General features: G+C 43.4%; 2 protein-coding genes across 3 annotated transcripts; one reads left to right on the top strand and one right to left on the bottom strand.

Annotated features, from left to right (window-relative positions):
• Positions 1 to 1,106: 1,106 nt before the first annotated feature.
• LOC100383022 (Transducin/WD40 repeat-like superfamily protein) lies at positions 1,107 to 7,202 on the bottom strand. Its single transcript, NM_001329466.1, has 16 exons — positions 7,029 to 7,202; positions 6,742 to 6,936; positions 6,444 to 6,614; positions 5,809 to 6,202; positions 5,591 to 5,709; positions 4,676 to 4,753; positions 4,401 to 4,541; positions 4,256 to 4,300; positions 3,877 to 4,043; positions 3,708 to 3,786; positions 3,552 to 3,634; positions 3,169 to 3,298; positions 2,952 to 3,084; positions 2,461 to 2,609; positions 2,016 to 2,211; positions 1,107 to 1,723 (listed from the first exon to the last, which is right to left on the bottom strand). Exons 1-16 carry the CDS (start codon positions 7,146 to 7,148, stop codon positions 1,521 to 1,523), a joined length of 2,403 nt encoding a protein of 800 aa, NP_001316395.1. The 5' UTR covers positions 7,149 to 7,202; the 3' UTR covers positions 1,107 to 1,520.
• A 621-nt stretch (positions 7,203 to 7,823) lies between these two features.
• Positions 7,824 to 15,885, top strand: LOC100381537 (putative AGC protein kinase family protein). 2 transcript variants are annotated; one of them, NM_001174366.1, is made up of 14 exons: positions 7,888 to 8,421; positions 9,281 to 9,455; positions 9,641 to 9,724; positions 9,803 to 10,044; positions 10,119 to 10,356; positions 11,015 to 11,094; positions 11,167 to 11,251; positions 11,368 to 11,499; positions 11,577 to 11,690; positions 12,371 to 12,418; positions 14,651 to 14,735; positions 15,150 to 15,206; positions 15,287 to 15,429; positions 15,514 to 15,883. In NM_001174366.1, exons 1-13 carry the CDS (start codon positions 8,180 to 8,182, stop codon positions 15,424 to 15,426), a joined length of 1,722 nt encoding a protein of 573 aa, NP_001167837.1. In that variant the 5' UTR covers positions 7,888 to 8,179; the 3' UTR covers positions 15,427 to 15,429; positions 15,514 to 15,883. The 2 variants fall into 2 exon arrangements, 1 of the variants encoding a protein (NP_001167837.1); XR_004849432.1 differs by lacking the exon at positions 14,651 to 14,735 and having other exon boundaries at positions 7,824 to 8,421; positions 15,514 to 15,885.
• Positions 15,886 to 19,369: the final 3,484 nt, after the last annotated feature.

Raw genomic sequence — 19,369 nt, 5'->3', positions numbered from 1 at the left:
AATACCATAGCGATAAATATTTGTAGACGGAGGGAGTAACATGATGTATGCAGACACAATGCTAACATGGACGACAGAGAAGACGAGAGAAAAGAAGCAAGTTTTAAACTTATAACCGATTCAAGCACAAGAACTAAAAACTTCATAAGATAAGACAAGTAAACCAAGCATTAATATTATTGAATAACTTACTACTATACAAATAAACTAAGTTGTAGGATGCAAATATACATACAACCAGTGGTCGGCTATATAATTAGCCTTGCTCTAATGCGACGGTAAACTGCAACTAAGCATACACAACTTAATTTTATCATAGGACTAGATCTAGGACAATAAGTGGTGTATTCAAACGTAATGGAGAGGGCAACTGAGGCCCAAGCCCAACTAGAGATGGCAATGGGTAAAAACCCGTTGGGTATTACTTGCCCAAACCCATACCCGCGAATAAAAAATACGCCCGCTAAAAACCCAATACCCATGACGGGTATAAAATTTTGCCCAAACCCAAACCCATGCGGGTTTCGGGTACCCAACGGGTTTCCCATACCCACTAACATCAACATAAAAAATAATTCATCATGTAAATGACAATCAATACATTAATAAGCTAACATAAAAGGAACAAGTGATAACTAATTTTAGCTTAAAATTTGTTACATGAAGTTTATTTCAATTAGAACATATTCAATTAATAATATTATGATACATATTTATAAGAAATGTTGATTTTAAGGCGGATTTTAAAAACCCATGGGTTTGCGAGTATGGGTAGTGGAAGAACAAACCTATGCCCACGTACCCGTTGGGTTTCCATTTGAACCCATTAACAAACCCGTGGGTACATAAATTGACCCAAACCCATACCCTAATAGAGCAAAAACCCACCGGGTTTCGGGTAGCGGGTACCCATTGCCATCTCTAGGCCCAACAGAGTGCAACTCACGAAGAACTTATTGCTGGACTGCTTAGTTTGTATCTAAGACTATCTCCAGCAGCTTACCCATACTAATATCCATATTCAAACTACATTCTGGTGAACTGCTCGAGTCAGCCTAACATACAATATTCAGGGATCCCAGTAACAAAGCTTATCAACTTCAGATATCCAAGCGTGAGCTTTCTTTGAAAAAAAAACAAAATAGTACAAAAGAAATGCGGTTGTGCCGTAGACAGCTCAATAGCCAAACAGTCGCAGCACCTCAACGAGCACCGCGTCATCGCATCAGATAAAGCACACTAAGATTTTCTAGTTTTACTGTCAGGATTACATGTCAAGCGGAGAAGAAAACAAAATTGCTGCGATCAGTAGGTTGGCCGTCGAGTATCGCTGCAAAATGATCCTCGTGGGCCGTGTGATATCTGTATAACCATAACCAACCTCAGATGGCATCACCCAGCATCTCTGAACTCTTCAAGTGGGCATATGCATCGTCACGGACGGATTTCCTTCCGCATTTCCATTCTGCAACTGGCGAGTATACCTACCGTTGTATGAGAGGACAATGTTCTAGGGCGGCTCACTCGTTTGCAACAGGCCGTTTCTCCAGCAGCGATGACAAGAATGCAGAGCATAGTTTTGTGAGAGGCGGGAGAACATGAGACGACCCGCTGAATATGGTTTCCCAAGGCCTGTCCGAAGGGACGAATGGAACATCTGAAACTTCTTTCTTTGGCTCCAGTTTTGTAAGCTCTCCGTAAATAGAAGCGTAGCCGATTGGTGCTGAAAAAGAGATACAGCGCTTTTACAAAGTAGAAAAAATAGGACAATCATTTTTGCACAAGGTACAGATAAAAAAATCCTGCAAACAGCATCTGGAAGCACAGGCTGCACAGCATATAAGAAGCTGGCATAGTGATTACTGCATTGCTACTATATTTTGTTTGTTTACCACAAAATACCATCTGACTAACTGGTGCAAGTAACAAGGGTTGCGCAGGAGAGGTGAATATGTAGCCAGTGAAATATAAAAATAACGCATTCAAGAACAATGCAACAAACCTACAATACTCACCAGGTTCCTCAGCTTGAATCTTCTTGTGCTTGTTCTTGCTAATGACCACCTCCTCACTCTCCCGGGGATCAAAGATGGCGTATTCATGAGAACCATTTACATAAACAAGCAACATTGGCTCTTTGTCTCTCGAACTATCAGCATTTGCATCCAAAGGGACGTCACCTTTTACAAAAGAAATGCTGCCACCCGATGCCTGGAAAAAAGTGGCATTAACCAAAGCTATGTGTCATTGTGGCCCCTGGTCCATTGTGTTGACTAACAATACATGCAGAAAGAAATAAACCAACAGAAAGTTTATTGGAGAACTAAGCAACTAGACATACTGTGGTATCTAACAATATACAAGTATAAACCTGAGAATACTAGAAGGACCAAGGGCAAATTCAGTTTCCAAAACAAGTTGAGATGACAACCAATTGCTCAGATGGGAGTTGGGATATACCTTCTTTACCGACCAGGAGGCAATGGGGTTTGAGCTTTCTGCATCAAAAAGAAGAATTACTCCATCTTGTTGTGTTGATGCTTCTCCATCAGGACAACTAAGAAGAGCAAGAACTGCAAATTCACTCCCATCTGGCGAACAGCATGCAGCTGTGAAAAAGAAAATAAAACTATGAGAATGAGATCAAACGTGATTGTTCACTGACCACAAATTATTTTTCACAACCCCAACTGTCAAACACTTTAGAACACTAAAACAGAGGATCAGCTCTACAGAGAACATTCAACAGTAAGAATGTCAGGCTAATCTTATGTGTCCCTGTTCATCTTCAAGCACAAATAAGGAACATGATCCGTATCCAAGCATCAGAACTATAAATTGTGTTTTCTCAAAACAACAAATGAAAATGCCTTGTAAGAGGTAGGACCAGAAAGTATTATGACTTCCCTAAATCTAAATAGCATAAATTATACTACTATCATAGTTTGTACCTTCTGCATAAATGCTGTAAGACCACTGCATGGAAAGATTTGAAACATTCCATAGAGCAATCTGTGGTCTTGAACTCTGACATAGAGACATCAAAAACACTGATGTCCCAACGAAAGAAAGATTTGTCACTGGCTGCAGATAAAATAAATGACACATCAAACTGCTATTCTAAGACAGAGATAAACCATAAAAATATGTCAATGAATGATCATATACCGATAGTGTTTCTGCAATGACACCAACAAGCGCATTATTATCAGGATCCCACAATGTGATGGTACTCTCAGCTGCAACTGCAAGAACAGATCCATCGGCTGAGAAGGCTGCTGATGTCATAGGTTTCTTCCTGCAAAATTTTAAACGCTCAAATATCATATGACTCACTAATCAAAGACAAAAAAATGCTGGAAGCCTAAATGTGTGGTTATATAGAAGTATTTAGAATAAATATGTGTATGACTATTTTAGTATTTTAAACCATCAAATATTAATAGGCATTGCCCAAAGGTAAACATGTTACATGTGTATGAATATTTTAGTATTTTAAACCATCAAATATTAATAGGTATTGTTCAAAGGTAAACAGATTCACAACTCACTTGTATGAGCCAACTGATTGGCATCTCCAACCAGAACAATTTCTTTCATCATTTGATTGTGAAGACAAACTCTGGACCCAAACCTACATAAAAGAAAGACAAAACTTATGAATTGAGGAAACAGTGCATCCTCTCAAACACAACAGCCATGCACACCTTAAAGTTACCACCAAAAGAAGAGCTAACGGCCATATTTCTTCCTGGGCGGAATGCAACAGAAGAAACCCCATCATCACTGTATGAAAGATTAAATGTAAAAGTTAGAACAAATAATACTTTCATTTTTGTATTGTATCTCTCAGCAGCCTTATAAACATGAACCAACCTGTGAGGCTCATAAATGACGGTGGACAAAAAATAATGTCCAGCTCTTGACCCATGATTCCAAAACTTCAATGTAACAAGACCACCTAAACCTTCTTCAGGAAGTTTGACATCCACGGTGCACATCAAATCGCCATCGATTGACAATGAAACCATGGAAATGTACATCTGTATCAAGGGGGAAATGGAGCATATCAAAAGCTAAAGTTCAATTCTGAATACCAAACAAGAGAACTAATTATTTAAGCATGGTAACTAGCAGGGCAACCAAAAGTAATCCAGGAGCGGTGGAAAATGTTTGGCACACGTAAAGAGATAGAGCAACAAAAAAGAACAAAAACATGGGACTAAAAATAAGCATATGAAATGAGGTATCTTACAGTGATATCATCAATAGGCTGGAAATTCCTCTCACACACTTGCACCTGAAAAGATTAACAATGTTAGGGTCAGTTTCAGTAAAAATGTCCATCATGTAAAAACTGCCAAAAAGGATGGATTAACATGATAACTTAATAAGCCTACCTCTGAAACCTCAGCGTTCTCAAACAAATTGTAGAACTGTATGCAGTAATCTTCAGTTGGTATAGCAACAAGTCTATTAGTATAATCAAATCCATACACAGCCCGATTAGATCCGCCCAAGTTTGGTGAAGCAATTGGCAGCTAAAAACACAGGAAAAGATAATCACAAGATCATGACCATACCATAAAATCACATTTTATCAGAAACAAGGAAACCCAGAAACAAGCAATGCTAGTAATTGCATAGGGGGGGTGCATATTTCCATATTACAAACCTTGATTCCAGCAATAGATCTCATGACCTCCATATTAGGCATTTTTAGAAGATAGACTTGGTTATTTGTACATGACACCTGAAATACGAACAAAAGTTATCATGCACACTATGGGCAAGAAAATCAGACCAGATCAAAGATGCAGCTGGCAACACAGTCATGAGTGATTTAGCCAGTCCTATATCGGACAACATTTATGAATCATGCTAGGACAATTACATATGGAAAGCAGGGCCATATTTTACTTCTCTGCCAGCTCTAATAAAAACTATTACCCAATTCTTTATACTAAGGCATAGCAGCATAAGCAGGCATTAACTCAACAATCTGGAAACCCTCAATATACTTGCATAGAATACTCACACAAACAACTTCTTTTGTTAGCTATATTTTCTTGTGTGACGAACCAAGCAACAGATAGACTTAAATCAGTGATTACGCACATATTCGTATAGCAAAGGAAAACATGGGTTAATAAATGGCCATTTCAGTATTAATCTTCAATATAGAAAGTTGTCAAGTGATAAAAGCATAAATACATGTTTTGCTAGAATATTATTTCAAGCAAATTATGGCCGGGACTATGGAGGGAACTTGAATTTAATTATCTAAACTACAATGCATAAGAAAGCAAGGAATGATAACAGCATAAGATCCATGCATTACCATATACAATGCTCTAGACTTGGACATCTAGTGGCCTGAGTTTTGAACTACTGTTTTGATTCTAATGGATTAGTGACTTAACATCTGGGCAAGACTGGAACATTAACTAAGCAGTAACTCATATGGAATGCGGGAATACAGTTATCAAAAACTTCATAAATCAATAATATAATTTGCTCTGCAGAGCAAAAGGCATTGGGTTCTTGTAAAGCATAACAAAGAATAGTTTAGAGAGAAAAGGACACTTACGCAGGAAATGGAAGAATCTGGAGAATCTACAAAGAACAAAAGAGGAGACCCCAGACGTGGTTTATACCTTCTCTTTCCAGTATCTAGTTGCCACACAACAATAACTCCCTCCAAACCACCTAACATAGAAAAAATTGTCATTGAGAAGTACAGGTCTTCCAGGGAAAGACTGAGTTAAATTGACATAGACAGAAAGTAAATGACTCAGTATGCTAAACCTGAAAACAAGTATGCTCCATCAGAAGAAAACTTGAGAAACCTCACACTGCTTGAGTGCCAATGCCATGTTGTGCAAGTGTCTGCATCATCATCCCCCCTAACACCATCCCTTCCGTCATCCTCTTTCGACTGTACACTACTTTCAGAGAACTTTGAGTTTCCAAAACATCTCCAAATCAGGATCCGCCCTGTTACATCACCACCAGCCACAGTTCTCTCAGTTGGATGGAATGCCAGAGTGGTCAAGTGTTTGGTGTGCCGGAGCTTTATCTTCCTTATCTTGTCAGGCTTGAAATCTTTTGTTGGTATGCGCCATATATGGAGCTTTCTTTTATTTGTAATGCCCAAGAATTCTCCAGAACTACTTGCAACGATCTTTTCTGGTTTACGTGTCTGTTTAGATCAGAGCAAATAGTTCATGGAAGCAAGGTTGTAACATTAAAAAACAGAAGTGACACATATTCAACATAATTCTGTACTTTATAATTGAAATTTGAAAACTTATTATATTCGATTCAAATACCAAGAGCATCAGCAAGCATAACCGTCAATATAAAGTACATTAAAGACCAAGATTTATTATGTGGAAATTGACAGATATTGAGTGACAAAGATTTATTATAAAGCTTCTCACCTCGGCCAGGAGGCCACCCACTTGGCGCCCCTTTGTCAGGTCATAAACTCTCATCTGCCCACACAGCGCTTTTGGTTCACTTGCCAGCTTACTCGTATCCTCCACAGAGATGAATGCAAAGGGGCTCGACACCTCAACTCCTTTTGAGGTCCTATATATGTCAGGAACCACCTGCACTCACGGAATCAAATCACAAGCACGCACATTGGCACATGTAATCTCGATTTTTCTCAGCTCAGAATACAAACTAATGATAACCAGAGCAACAGAAATCGAGGAGGCAGCAGGTTGAGCTTACCATGGAGTGGACGGGGAGCCCAACCTGGACCTTCCGCATCACCTCCGCGGCCAAGAAGTCCCAGTAGATGAGCACCCCGTCGAGCCCCGCCGTCCAGCAGTAGCTCGCAAGCTTGGCCGCCGCGGTCGCCTGCGCTGGCGGCGCCACCACCACCACGGCGGTGACGTCCCCCTCGTGCCCCTCCAGCTCCGACACCTGCGACACACCAAAACCCCCGACAACAGTCACAACCCGCACCTCAACAAATTTCCTTCATCGAAGACGGCGGCGCACGGGGCCGGGCTTACTAGCATGGCGGTGGCGGTGCTGAAGACGGAGACGGCGCGACCGGAGCAGACGAGGAGGAGGCGCCCGTCGGCCGAGAAGGCCGGCGGCGCCGAGACGTAGCTCTGGCCGCCGGTGATCATGGCGGTGACGGCGAGGAGGCGCTAGCCGCTAGGGTTTTGGGGTCCAAGTCCGAGTGGGAATGGAGTGGGGGAGGGAGACGGCGCTGGCTCGACAGAGTAGTAGGGTTTTGGGGCCTTGTTTGCCGAGGCGAACTGGCGAAGAGTGGCTCTGAACGGGTTAACGGGCCTAAACCCGCTTCGTATTTGGGCTGTAGGATAATGGACTGGGCCGAGCCGAGCTCCTTTGTCCCTGTCGATGAGGCCGGGCTGGATTAGGCCTTAGGGTAGCTTGCAAGAATGATGTCCAAGGCCAAGGCTCACAGTGTTATCCTTATCCTTATATCATACTTTAGATTAGATTTAGAATTTCTGATACAAATTTAATTTTCTAACTTTTTTTATCCGTCTGAGATGCTCTTACGTAGGGGTGGTAATGGATCGCGATCCAAATGGTTCTTCACAAAATAGTAGGGCCCTAAATAAATTTTAGTTCAAAAATAAATAGAAATAAGATCCGATCCTAATCCGATCCGATCCTTAAATCTTATAATATAAAATTAAGAGTCTTACGATTCGGTTTTTTATACGTAAACACGAAACACGCGCCCTCGCGCGTCTTTTGAAAGTTGCCACGCGAAACAGAAACAGGCAGCACGTCGTAATAATAATTGGGCATCCCAATCTTTCTTATTTTATCTCGGCCAACGTGGACGGCGCGTGATTTTCTCTTCTCTCGCAGTCGCAGCACGGCAGTCGGCAGCAGGCAGGCAGCCAGCCAGCAGCCAGCAGCTGCGAATCGAAGCGGAATCGAAGCCCACCACCAGCAGCAGTGCCCACTTGCTTGGAGCGCGAGTTTACCCCGAGCAAATCGCGGCGGCGCTCGTGCCCGTGCCTCCCGCGTCGAACCCTAGTGCAACTACCAGATCCGGAGATCCCGCGCGGGCGCGGGCGGGACACCAAGCTTCTGACTCAACTCAATCCCCGCACCTGCCAATGCCACCCCCTCGGCGCTGATCCGATCCCGCCGCCGCCGACACTCGCGGGCCCGCCCCATGGATTCCGCCCGGAGCTGGCTCCAGAAGCTGCAGCCGCGGGACAAGGACAGAGAGCGGGGCGCCAAGACGCCGGCGCCGGCGTCGCCCAACGGTGGCGCCGGCAACTCCGCGAGGATGGCCGCCGCGGCGGGGGAGGAGGCGCTGTCTAGCGCCACCAAGCAGAAGGTGGCGGCGGCGAAGCAGTACATCGAGAACCACTACAAGTCGCAGATGAAGTCGCTTCAGGAGCGCAAGGAGAGGTCAGTCCACTCCACTCCACTCCACTCCACTCCACTTTCCTTCCTGGTGTGATGGCAATGCGCGTGTGCCTGGGTGATTTGAGGGGGCTCAGTGCTGGCAAATCGCTATATTTATCAAGTGATGTAACTTTGAGCTGGGCAGTTGGCCTCGGTCTTCTAGTAATTGCTAAGTGATCATTCATCATTTACTATTATCAGCTTGTCTATGCCATTTTTAGGGGAGCCGGGTTCTGTAGGCCTATTAACATTTTATCTGTTTGCAAATACTTACAAAATTGCTAAGGGTCTGTTTGGTTCCAGGGACTAAAGATTAGTCCCTCCATTTTAGTCTCATTATTTTCTTTTGCAATGAGAAAACAGATTAACCCAACAAGGTGGAACATACCATACATAATTATCAACTTATATGGTCAAGAATGAGGATAAAATCTGCCCATAGAGAAGGGAATAAATTGTAACCAGTTGACTGCTGAAATTAGCCCCAACTTTATTTTAGTGCCCCCATTAGTCTGCATGAGCACTGTTAGCAGATACAGCTTCATATAGAATTATGGATTATGGAAGTAAGTACACCTTGCAGTCTGCTTCTGTACTTTGGTATGAATATAGATGTTCTATCTGTATTCGTATGGGTCTTAGCACCACACTCTTGCAGGGTCGATCGGTCGACTTATTTTCTTGACTATTCACATTTCTCTTTTGCCCATAAGTTACACTTGACAACTCTTCTTCTTTAGGACTTCTGTAGGCCTTATTAAACTGCTGCTGTATATTGTTTTTGGGATCATGCTTCTGCTATACATTGTTGAGTTCTGGCTAAGTTTGCTGCAACCCATGTTGATATCAACCAATATTCTAGGCGTTGGATGTTGGAGAGGAAACTAGCAGATGCAGATGTATCTGAAGAAGAGCAAAACAATATCCTGAAAGATTTAGAAAAAAAGGAGACAGAATACATGCGCCTACGAAGGCATAAAATGGGCGTTGATGACTTTGAATTGCTTACCATTATTGGGAGAGGTGCATTTGGGGAGGTAACAAATATTTGAGTCATCCTCTTTGATACAATATATAGTTGGGTGTTCGTGTTCTGTAATGAACAACAGTTTACTCAATACTTCGAGAGAAAGTTTTCTTGTGAAATACATGCAGGTCTCTAAAGAGACAATGTCTGTTTTCTGTGTCTGCCTGCAGCTTACCCCATTATAATATTTTGCAGGTGAGACTTTGTAGAGAAAAAGCTACATCCAATGTGTATGCAATGAAAAAGCTTAAGAAGTCCGAAATGTTACGAAGAGGGCAGGTATTCCATGATGTTAACTCTAGTAACTGTACTGTGTTATCGAGCTAACTTCTATTTTCTCCAATGCATTGTTTTTAGGTTGAACATGTCAGAGCTGAAAGGGACCTCCTTGCAGAGGTTGATAGTCCTTACATTGTTAAGCTGTACTGCTCATTTCAAGATGATGAGTTTCTGTACCTCATTATGGAGTACCTTCCTGGTGGTGACATGATGACTTTACTCATGCGCAAGGACACACTGACTGAGGACGAATCTAAGTTTTATGTTGCAGAGACAATACTAGCAATTGAATCTATTCACAAACGCATTTATATTCATAGGTAACGTTCAATAATAAGCACCACTATATATCTAATCGCAGTTATTTAATTCAGTCATTCTTATACCTTTCCAGGGATATCAAGCCTGATAATTTGTTGCTAGATCGAAGTGGCCACTTGAAGCTTTCAGATTTTGGCTTATGTAAACCTCTAGATAGCAGTTGCTTCCCAAATCTGAGTGACCTTGACTATGCAGCAGGTAAGAGCACCAATCCATCATCAGATGGTGATAAGCAATCCAGTAACTCTACTGCCCCCAGGCGGACACAACAGGAACAACTACTACATTGGCAGAAGAATCGGAGGATGTTGGTGGGTGCCCAGCTATGTAAATTTTGACTCCTGCCATTTCATTGTAGATATGTCAACTCAAATATTGGTTGTGAACCTCAATACACAAATCTATCTACTACACAATAAATTAGCTTGTATCTGCTTGTCAACATGAATTTGTTCTAAGGAGGGTCCTTTTTACACAGTGTAGGCTTTACAATGACATTTCTTATACACAATGTAGAACTAGAGAGCACAATGGCGACAATAACAACAGTCTTTTAGTTTGAAGCAAGTTGAGTAGGCCAGGAGTTGTTAAGAGCACTAATGTACTAAAACTAGGTTAGAATCAAGAACATCTATACATGTACGGTTATTATGTACGTTAAACATGCTTGTATGAGTGAAAGGTTTCAAGATATTATTGTCTTCAAACACTGAGCAGTTTGCATAGATACATGGAGAAAATGAAATTTCATTCCACCTAAGGGCTTGTTCAGTTAGGGGTGTCCGGGTGTGGATTAATTCCCTCCAATCCCCCTCAATCCACCTCAAACTGAACAAGCCCTAAGGTGAAGTGTAATCCTCAGCACATCACATATGGAATGGCTCAGATTGGTCATCTGTTTAAAACTCATGCCTGGTTCTGTTTCATATCCTTGACTCTATTGGTGTGCATGGTTCATGAAATTTATAGGCTTACTCTACTGTTGGTACACCTGATTACATTGCACCCGAGGTACTCCTGAAGAAAGGATATGGAATGGAATGTGACTGGTTAGCTTGATCTTATGTACTTGTGCATTACACATCCAATGATGTCCTTTTACTTACATTGACTTTTCATAGGTGGTCACTTGGTGCAATAATGTTCGAAATGCTTGTGGGGTATCCGCCATTTTATTCTGAAGACCCAATGTCAACATGTAGGAAGGTATGTGTTTTTTCTATGCCAGTTATTCAAGTGTTGCATACTTCTAGTTCATGATATTGCAAGAAAAAACTTTGCTTTCAGATTCTTCTTACACATTACACAACTGCAATTTGCAGATAGTGAATTGGAGAAGTCATCTAAAATTCCCTGAAGAGGCCAGCCTTTCTCTAGAAGCTAAAGATCTCATTAGCAAGCTATTGTGTAATGTGGATCAGAGAATTGGAACAAAAGGTGCACATGAGATAAAGGTATTCATTAACAGATTATTTGCAATGTTACATAATGTTGAACATTTCATGATTGATGGCACAATGTGTTTATGCAGGCACATCCATGGTTTGCAGGTGTTGAGTGGGAAAAACTATATCAGATGGAAGCAGCTTTCATTCCTGAGGTTAATGATGAGTTGGACACACAAAACTTTGAAAAGTTTGAGGAGGTGAGGTGCTATTCTTATGCAATCATGCTGCTGCACGATTCCAACTATTTCTCGATATAGATGGTGTTCTGTTGTATAGGAAAGGTGATTCATGAGTAATTCACAGAAGTTCAAATGTCTCAGAAGTTTGCATATCGTCTTCTATCCTGAGATATTCTTATTTGTATAGTTGGTTTGTTGACAAGACTGCAAGAGTGCATAGCGACATAGCGTACTGCATGCTTGGACCTCTACATTAGATTGATTAGCAAGTATTTTCTTTGAGGGTATAATTGTTCATTAAAAATAGCCTAATGTATTTGCAGTAAGTCTCGTTCTACATCCTGCTTGCTTATCCTCCAACATACAGGTCATTTTAGTTTGCCTGGAGTCAAACTTCTCTAACTTTGACCTAGACCTAGTTTTTGAATATAAAAATATACCAATACAATCATAACAAACGTGCTTTCAAGAAATATTTAATGAAATTAACTCAGTATTTTAGATTCTAATGCGTTTTCTATAAAATTGGAAGAGAGGAGGGAGTATGGTATGGTAGAGACTAGACACGATGTATTGTGAGACAGTAAAAGGTGGTAATATTATGGTGTATAATATATTACTTCTTGGCCTCTTGCTATTGTAGTCCAATCTCCAGAAGCTACTGGGTACTTACCTTTATCCTTTTGGTATTGTTACAGACTGCTCCTCCAATGCAAACTTCATCAAAGGCAGGTCCTTGGAGAAAGGTAATGCTTTAGAGATAATAGGAATGCGTTTATTTCGATTGTTAATCTTTGGTCGAAGTATAAAAATCAGCAAACTGAGGTACTGGGGGGTCTATTGTTTTTGAACCCTGGAAAAGACTTTGGAAGTCATGAGCCCCTCAGAAATGCAAATTCTTTCTTTGGTTTGCAATTAGAAACAAGTGTTGGACTGCTGATAATCTGGAGAAGAGGGGGTTGCAGCACCCAAGCAGCTGCCCTTTGTGTGACGAAGAAAGGGAAACGATACAATACATCTTCGCTACCTGTGTTTTTGCCCGGCAATTCTGGTTTCTTATCTTTGACTCTCTCGGGATGAGTTACCTCGCTCCTAGGGCTGATGAGCGGTCGTTTGAGGACTGCTGGAGGAAGGCCAGCAAGGGTACAAGGAAGGATAAAAGGGATCAGCTGTGACATCATTTTGGGGGTTTGGTGTATCTGGCTGCATAGATATAGAACGGTCTTTGATGGGAATTGCCCTTCCATTTTGAGCGCACAACAACATTTTAGTGACGAGTTTCCTGTTGGCTCCTGGCGGGCGCCAGTAGTTTGGGTCAGCTTGGTCTCCCTAGTTCCATGAGCAATATCAGATCTAATCCTTTTACTCCTCTGTAACCTTTTTTTTCCTTTTCCTTTTATTTTGTTTCTTTTTCTGTTTTGGCTTTGGATGTAAGTCCTGTTTTTCTCTCTCTAATATAAAGATGTGCAGCTCTCTTGCACGTTCTAGAAAAAATCCAGTTTTTTTCCACTTTTTTGCTATATTGAGGGTTTGTTTGGTTGGGCTGTGACTGTGAAAAAAGCTGCTGTGGGCTGTGAGCTGTAGAAAAAACTGATGTGGGCTGTGAGATGTTAAAAAACTAAAAATCGATTGGTTGAAACCACTAAAAGCCGTTAAAAGCATAGTTTTCAGATCGCCTGATCGATCCCACTGGGCGATTAATCGCGATTAGGCGTCGATCAGGGCGATTAGTCGCCCCTGATCGATCCTAATCGCCCCCTTGGTCGTCCTGTGTATTCCAGGACATATATATAGATATATAGTCATATATAACACTATATATAGATATATACTTATATAGTATAGAGACTTGCAGCAGTATAAACCCTTAAATAGTCCATAACAGCACATCAATATCAATATTCAATTTCAATACTTGGAAGTCCAAAACAGCAGTACATCCAGCTTACTAGACCAGCACAGTAGCAACAAGTTTATTCAATACTTGAATAGTCCATACTCCATAACAACACAACAGCAACAAGTTTATATAAGACTATGAAACTGCAAGTTTACAACTTACTAGACCAGTAGAGTAGAGAACAAAGAGGAGTGAAGAACAGACAAAAGCAGCACGACGTCCATACCTTCAGAAGAGCTGCTCATCTCCGGAGTGCTGCTGTTGTTGACAGATAGGCGACGGGAGAAGAGTGAAGAACATGAGAAGAGAATGGAGGACTGGAGGTAGAAGATAGGCTGCTCAGGCTCAGCTGCTGTTAATGACAGATAAGCTGGCGTCCTTTGGACTGGGCGACCTTTGGTCTACCCAGGCCGCATCTGAAGGGACTGGTTGACTGGGCGTCCTTTGGACTCCCCAGACAGCATTTAAGCCTAAAATGGCTTTTGGACTGCCAGTCTGCCACAACGCTTATCGGCTGATCGCCCAACACGTCGATTAATCGCTATATATCGTGATTAGCGGACGATAAGGACGATCAACTACCCTGATCGAATCGCTACCTCTTATCGAGCACTAACAACCGATCAGTCCCGACTAATCGCGATTAGTCGGACGATATGTAATCACTGGTTAAAAGTTCTTCGATATATGTTTTCGCAGTTCCATCTGAAAGCCACTAAAAGCAGGTCCAGGGGTGCTTTCAGTTTTGCACTGCGAGAAAGCCAACCAGCTTTTAGAAAAAGTTGCTTCCTGGATCCAGTTCTTTGGTTTGGCTTTTGCCTTTTAGGGGACAAAAGCCAAACGAAACACACTCTGAGGTTTCACTCTTAGAATCTCGCTTTTAGGCCTATATCAAGTTTTCACTCTATAGCAATTAGCTCGTTTGCTTTCAAAATGTGGAAAAGATTTTTTTTCTTAGTAAAGGAATTATTGTCATGTTTATTTTTTGTACCACAAGAATCACAATTCTATTTAAAAACTTAGATACTGAGCCTTGCATCTTTAGATTTGGTAACTGATTAATTGTTCCTTTATGTAGATGCTTTCCTCCAAGGACGTGAACTTTGTTGGCTATACCTACAAGAACTTTGAAATTGTGAACGATCCTGAGCTTCCAGGAATTGGTTGGATATAGTTCCTACTTCACACCTTCATTTCGTTCCTAGTTTAGGCCCCGTTTGGTTCCATGGACTGATCTAGTCCCTGTTTTTTAGTCCGGTTTAGTCCTTTTTTGCCAAACAGAAGGACTAAAGTAGGGACTAATTGGTTTGTCTTTAGTCCCTCAAAGGGTAGCTAGAAGGGACTAAAGCAGATTTATTCCTCTCCGTGTCCTTCAGTTATTGCTCCTCCGTGACGTCTTAAGCACAGAAGGGGTATTTCAGTCTTTCTATAGTGCATTAATGTGTTCTGAACCTGTTTAGTCCTTGAAACAAACATGTAGAGACTAAACTTTAGTCCTAGGACTAATAGGAGCCAAACAGAGCCTTAATACTTACAAAGCTCGGGCATCCTTTTGAAGTTTTTTTTTGACATTGCAGCTGAGCTAAAGAAAACGAACAACAAGCCAAAGCGACCAACCATCAAATCATTATTTGGTAACTACCACTCTCTTATGACTTCTTGTGGCCATCTTTTTTCATAGCGTTTACACTGCATTCACTTAACATCTGTGCAGAGACTGCTGATAGTGAAGACCAGCCTTCTGATGGCAGTTTTCTGAACCTATTACCCACACAACTGGAGCTGCCAGAGAGCCTTGAGCCCTCTCCTCACTCCAGTATCTCTTCTGAGGATTCCCAAGCACGGAATAGGTAGCAGGTGTGTTTTCTGGCACCTGCCAGCTTAGTCCAACAAAAGCAAGACATAGAGGCCTTTCACCTAGTGATGGATTGCTATCTGCAGGTCTCTATTCAGAGGACAAGCTCCATAAAGTTTGCTTTTGAAGAGATGTTTGTGGTGCTCAGCAGCCATCTAATGTACATTGTCCTGTACATTGTTACTGGTTTCCAAAGTTCCTTTGGCAACGACACGAGGAGGTTGGTTGTCATATAGAGGAGGAGGTATTTGTTCTCTCCTGTAAATCCTTGGATTCTTTGAGTTTCTGAGATTTATTCTTTCGATATAGCATGCCAAGGGGGTATGCTGCCTGTTTCCTTTTTACGTGCAGAAATCTGCATTTCTACATCGTTGTTGTAAGATTTGAGACAGTGTAAAGAAATTGCAAGTGATAAACAAGCGACCGAAAATGATAATGAAAATGCTATTTTTCTTCTATACAGCCTTTTTTCTTTGCCCTTGTACTTGTCTGCTAGTATTGCAAAACTGTTCTGTATATATGTGCATGTTAGTTGATTTTGTTCGCATTTATGGTCAGTTTGGTGTGACCACAAGGTGAGCTGATTCAGTGGAGCAGCTTTTTCCTGTGACTGGGACCGGACTGCCAAAGACTTTTGGAACATTCCTGTTTAGTACTTGTAGGTACATAATTTTTGAAACTATGTAGAGGGTAGGGATGAAAACGGAAACGGTAATTTTCGGATATCGGAATCGTTTTCGAAATTTTACTGAAATTTAGGTCTAAACAGAAACCGATACAAAAAATACGGAAACAAAATCGGTAGAAAAAAAGGAAACGGTTTGGTCTTTTTCTGACCGTTTTTGGAAATTGCCCTTTTTATTCGGTATTTTACCGTCGGTAATAAATTCGGTATTTTCAGAAAAATATTAAATCTGAACTTACCTTTATAAATTTATAATAAATTTATCTTAGCTTAGAAAAATATGAAACTAATTTTATTATTTTCCTAAAATCAAAATCTATCTAATGGTATATAGTTTAGAATCGTTTGAAACTTTTATAAATCTTACTTATATTTTTTGACCTTTTATTACTCTTGATACAAATATATTCATAATTTGAACTTAAGAAGGACTAGAAGGACACTAATTATATTGACTATACCAAGTAATAGGAGTACAAATAGAATGTAAGTGTCATGTCATTATACACATCTTGATTCTACTTTATTTAAATACATAATAATGATTTTATTATTGTATACTTCTTACATTATATATTTACTAGTATAATGCCTGTGCGTTGCGACGATGCACAATTATTCAATAACATGTTAGAGCACAACAATTACATGAAAACGAACACATATATTAACAAAGTATAATTGTTTCATAAATTCTTTTGCCAACAACCAATATAGTGTGTTGCGACGATGTACAATGATAATTGATGTGATTCTGGCAATTCACCTAAGGGTTTCTTCGTTTTGCTCTCAATCCATGTGGATTGGGTGGAAATGAATGAGTTTAAATTCCAAACAAGTTAAAATCTTTCATAATTTTTTTAATTCCATCTAATCTACATGGGATAGGAATAACCGAACAAGACCTAAGTGGGTAATCGAAAAGCACACCAACGTGATGCCTACACATGAACTTCTAACATCTATTTCTGCAAGTCTTGTAGAAAATTTACAGCTCATCTGGAATTTCAAAACACTCAAAACTGTTCAGACTATCTAAACCGGAGCACTACGTCATAGTTAAGATGGTTGTACTCATAGACATTTGGTGTTAAAATGGCAAGAGGATTTCCTTCAACAAGATTAAGGTTATTGTTTACAATAAGTAGGTGTCGCCGTTTCGAGACCGGGGGGTCCCTGGGCCGACGAGTGAGTGTCGCCGCGTGCCCCAGCCCAGATGGGTCGAGCGTGAGGGCGAGCGCGAAGGGGGGAGAGCGAGGCGGCCGGAGACCGGCGTGAGAGAGGTGGGAATCCCGCGGCCTTCGTGTTCGTCCCGCGCCCAGGTCGGGTGCGCTTGCAGTAGGGGGTTACAAGCGTCCACGCGGGAGAGGGAAGCGAGCGGCTCCAAGCGGGCGCCTGTCTTGTCCTCGTCCCCGCGCGGCCAACCCTCTCTAAGAGGGCCCTGGTCCTTCCTTTTATAGGCATAAGGAGAGGATCCAGGCGTACAATGGGGGGTGTAGCAGAGTGCTACGTGTCTAGCGGAGGGGAGCTAGCGCCCTATGTACATGCCGTTGTGGCAGCCGGAGAGATTTTGGCACCCAGCTGGTGTGATGTCATGGCCGTCGGAGGAGCGATGGAGCCTGGCGGAGGGACAGCTGTCGAAGCGGTTGGGTCCTTGCTGACGTCCTCTTGCTTCCGCAAGGGGGCTGAGAGCCGCCGTCGTCACAGAGTACGCGGGGCGCCATCATTGCTTATCTGGCGGAGCTAGCCAGATGGGACGCCGGTCATGTTTCCTGCGGCCCGAGTCAGCTCGGGGTAGGGTGATGATGGCGCCTCCTGTTGACGTGGCTGGCCTGCGCCCTAGGTTGGGCGATGTGGAGGCTCCTCCGAAGCCGAGGTCGAGTCTGTCTTCCGTGGCCGAGGCCGAGTCTGAGCCCCTGGGTCGGGCGAGGCGGAGGTCGTCGGCTGAGGCCAGGGCGGAGTCCGAGCCCTGGGGTCGGGCGAAGCGGAGTTCGTCGTCTTCTGGGACTTAGCCCGAGTCCGAGCCCTGGGTCGGGCGGAGCGGAGTTCGCCGTCTTCCGGGACTTAGCCCGAGTCCGAGCCCTGGGTCGGGCGGAGCGGAGTTCGCCGTCTTCCGGGACTTAGCCTGAGTCCGAGCCCTGGGTCGGGCGGAGCGGAGCTTCCTATGGTGCCTTTGGCAGGGCCTGACTGCCTGTCAGCCTCACTCTGTCAAGTGGCACTGCAGTCGGAGTGGCGCAGGCGGCGCTGTCTTTCTGTCAGGCCGGTCAGTGGAGCGGCGAAGTGACGGCGGTCACTTCGGCTCTGCCGGGGAGCGCGCGTCAGGATAAAGGTGTCAGGCCACCTTTGCATTAAATGCCCCTGCGATTTGGTCGGTCGGTGCGGCGATTTAGTCAGGGTTGCTTCTTAGCGAAGGCAGGGCCTCGGGCGAGCCGGAAATACGTTCGCCGTTGGAGGGGGGCCTCAGGCGAGACGGAAATCCTCCGGGGTCGGCTGCCCTTGTCCGAGGCTAGGCTCGGGCGAGGCATGATCGAGTCGCTCGAATGGACTGATCCCTGACTTAATCGCACCCATCAGGCCTTAGCAGCTTCATGCTGATGGGGGTTACCAGCTGAGAATTAGGAGTCTTGAGGGTACCCCTAATTATGGTCCCCGACAGTAGCCCCCGAGCCTCGAAGGGAGTGTTAGCACTCGCTTGGAGGCTTTCGTCGCACTTTTTTGCAAGGGGACCAGCCTTTCTCGGTTGCATTTTGTTCCGGTGGGTGCGCGCGAGCGCACCCGCCGGGTGTAGCCCCCGAGGCCTCGGAGGAGTGGTTTCACTCCTTCGAGGTCTTAATGCCTCGCGTAATGCTTCAGCTGGTCTGGTTGTTCCCTCATGCGAGCTGGTCGTAGCCCGGGTGTACAGTCGGGTCCCAAGTTCTCGGGCTGGTATGTTGACGTTGTCAACGGTTCGGCCGGAGCCGGGTTTGCGAGAGCAGCCCCCGAGCCTCTGCACAGGGCGAGAGGACGATCAGGGACAGACTCGGCTTTTTTACATACGCCCCTGCGTCGCCTTTCCGCAGGGAGGAGGGGGGGAAAGCGCCATGTTGCCCTCGATGGGCGCCGAACATGGTGTCTCCGGTGAGCTGCAAGCGGGTAATCCGAGTGGACGTCCGTGCCCCGTTCGGTAGGGGTCGGCTAGGGGCCCAGAGACACGCCCAAAAGTACCTGCGGGTGATCTGCCGGACCCGGTCCCCTGGCGACGGGGTCCGAGGGCTCGA

This window comes from Zea mays, chromosome 1 (assembly GCF_902167145.1).
Source record: "Zea mays cultivar B73 chromosome 1, Zm-B73-REFERENCE-NAM-5.0, whole genome shotgun sequence".
Lineage (NCBI taxonomy): Eukaryota > Viridiplantae > Streptophyta > Magnoliopsida > Poales > Poaceae > Zea > Zea mays.
The sequence above is the reverse complement of the archived record's forward strand: the minus strand, read 5'-3'. Positions and strand labels throughout refer to the sequence as shown.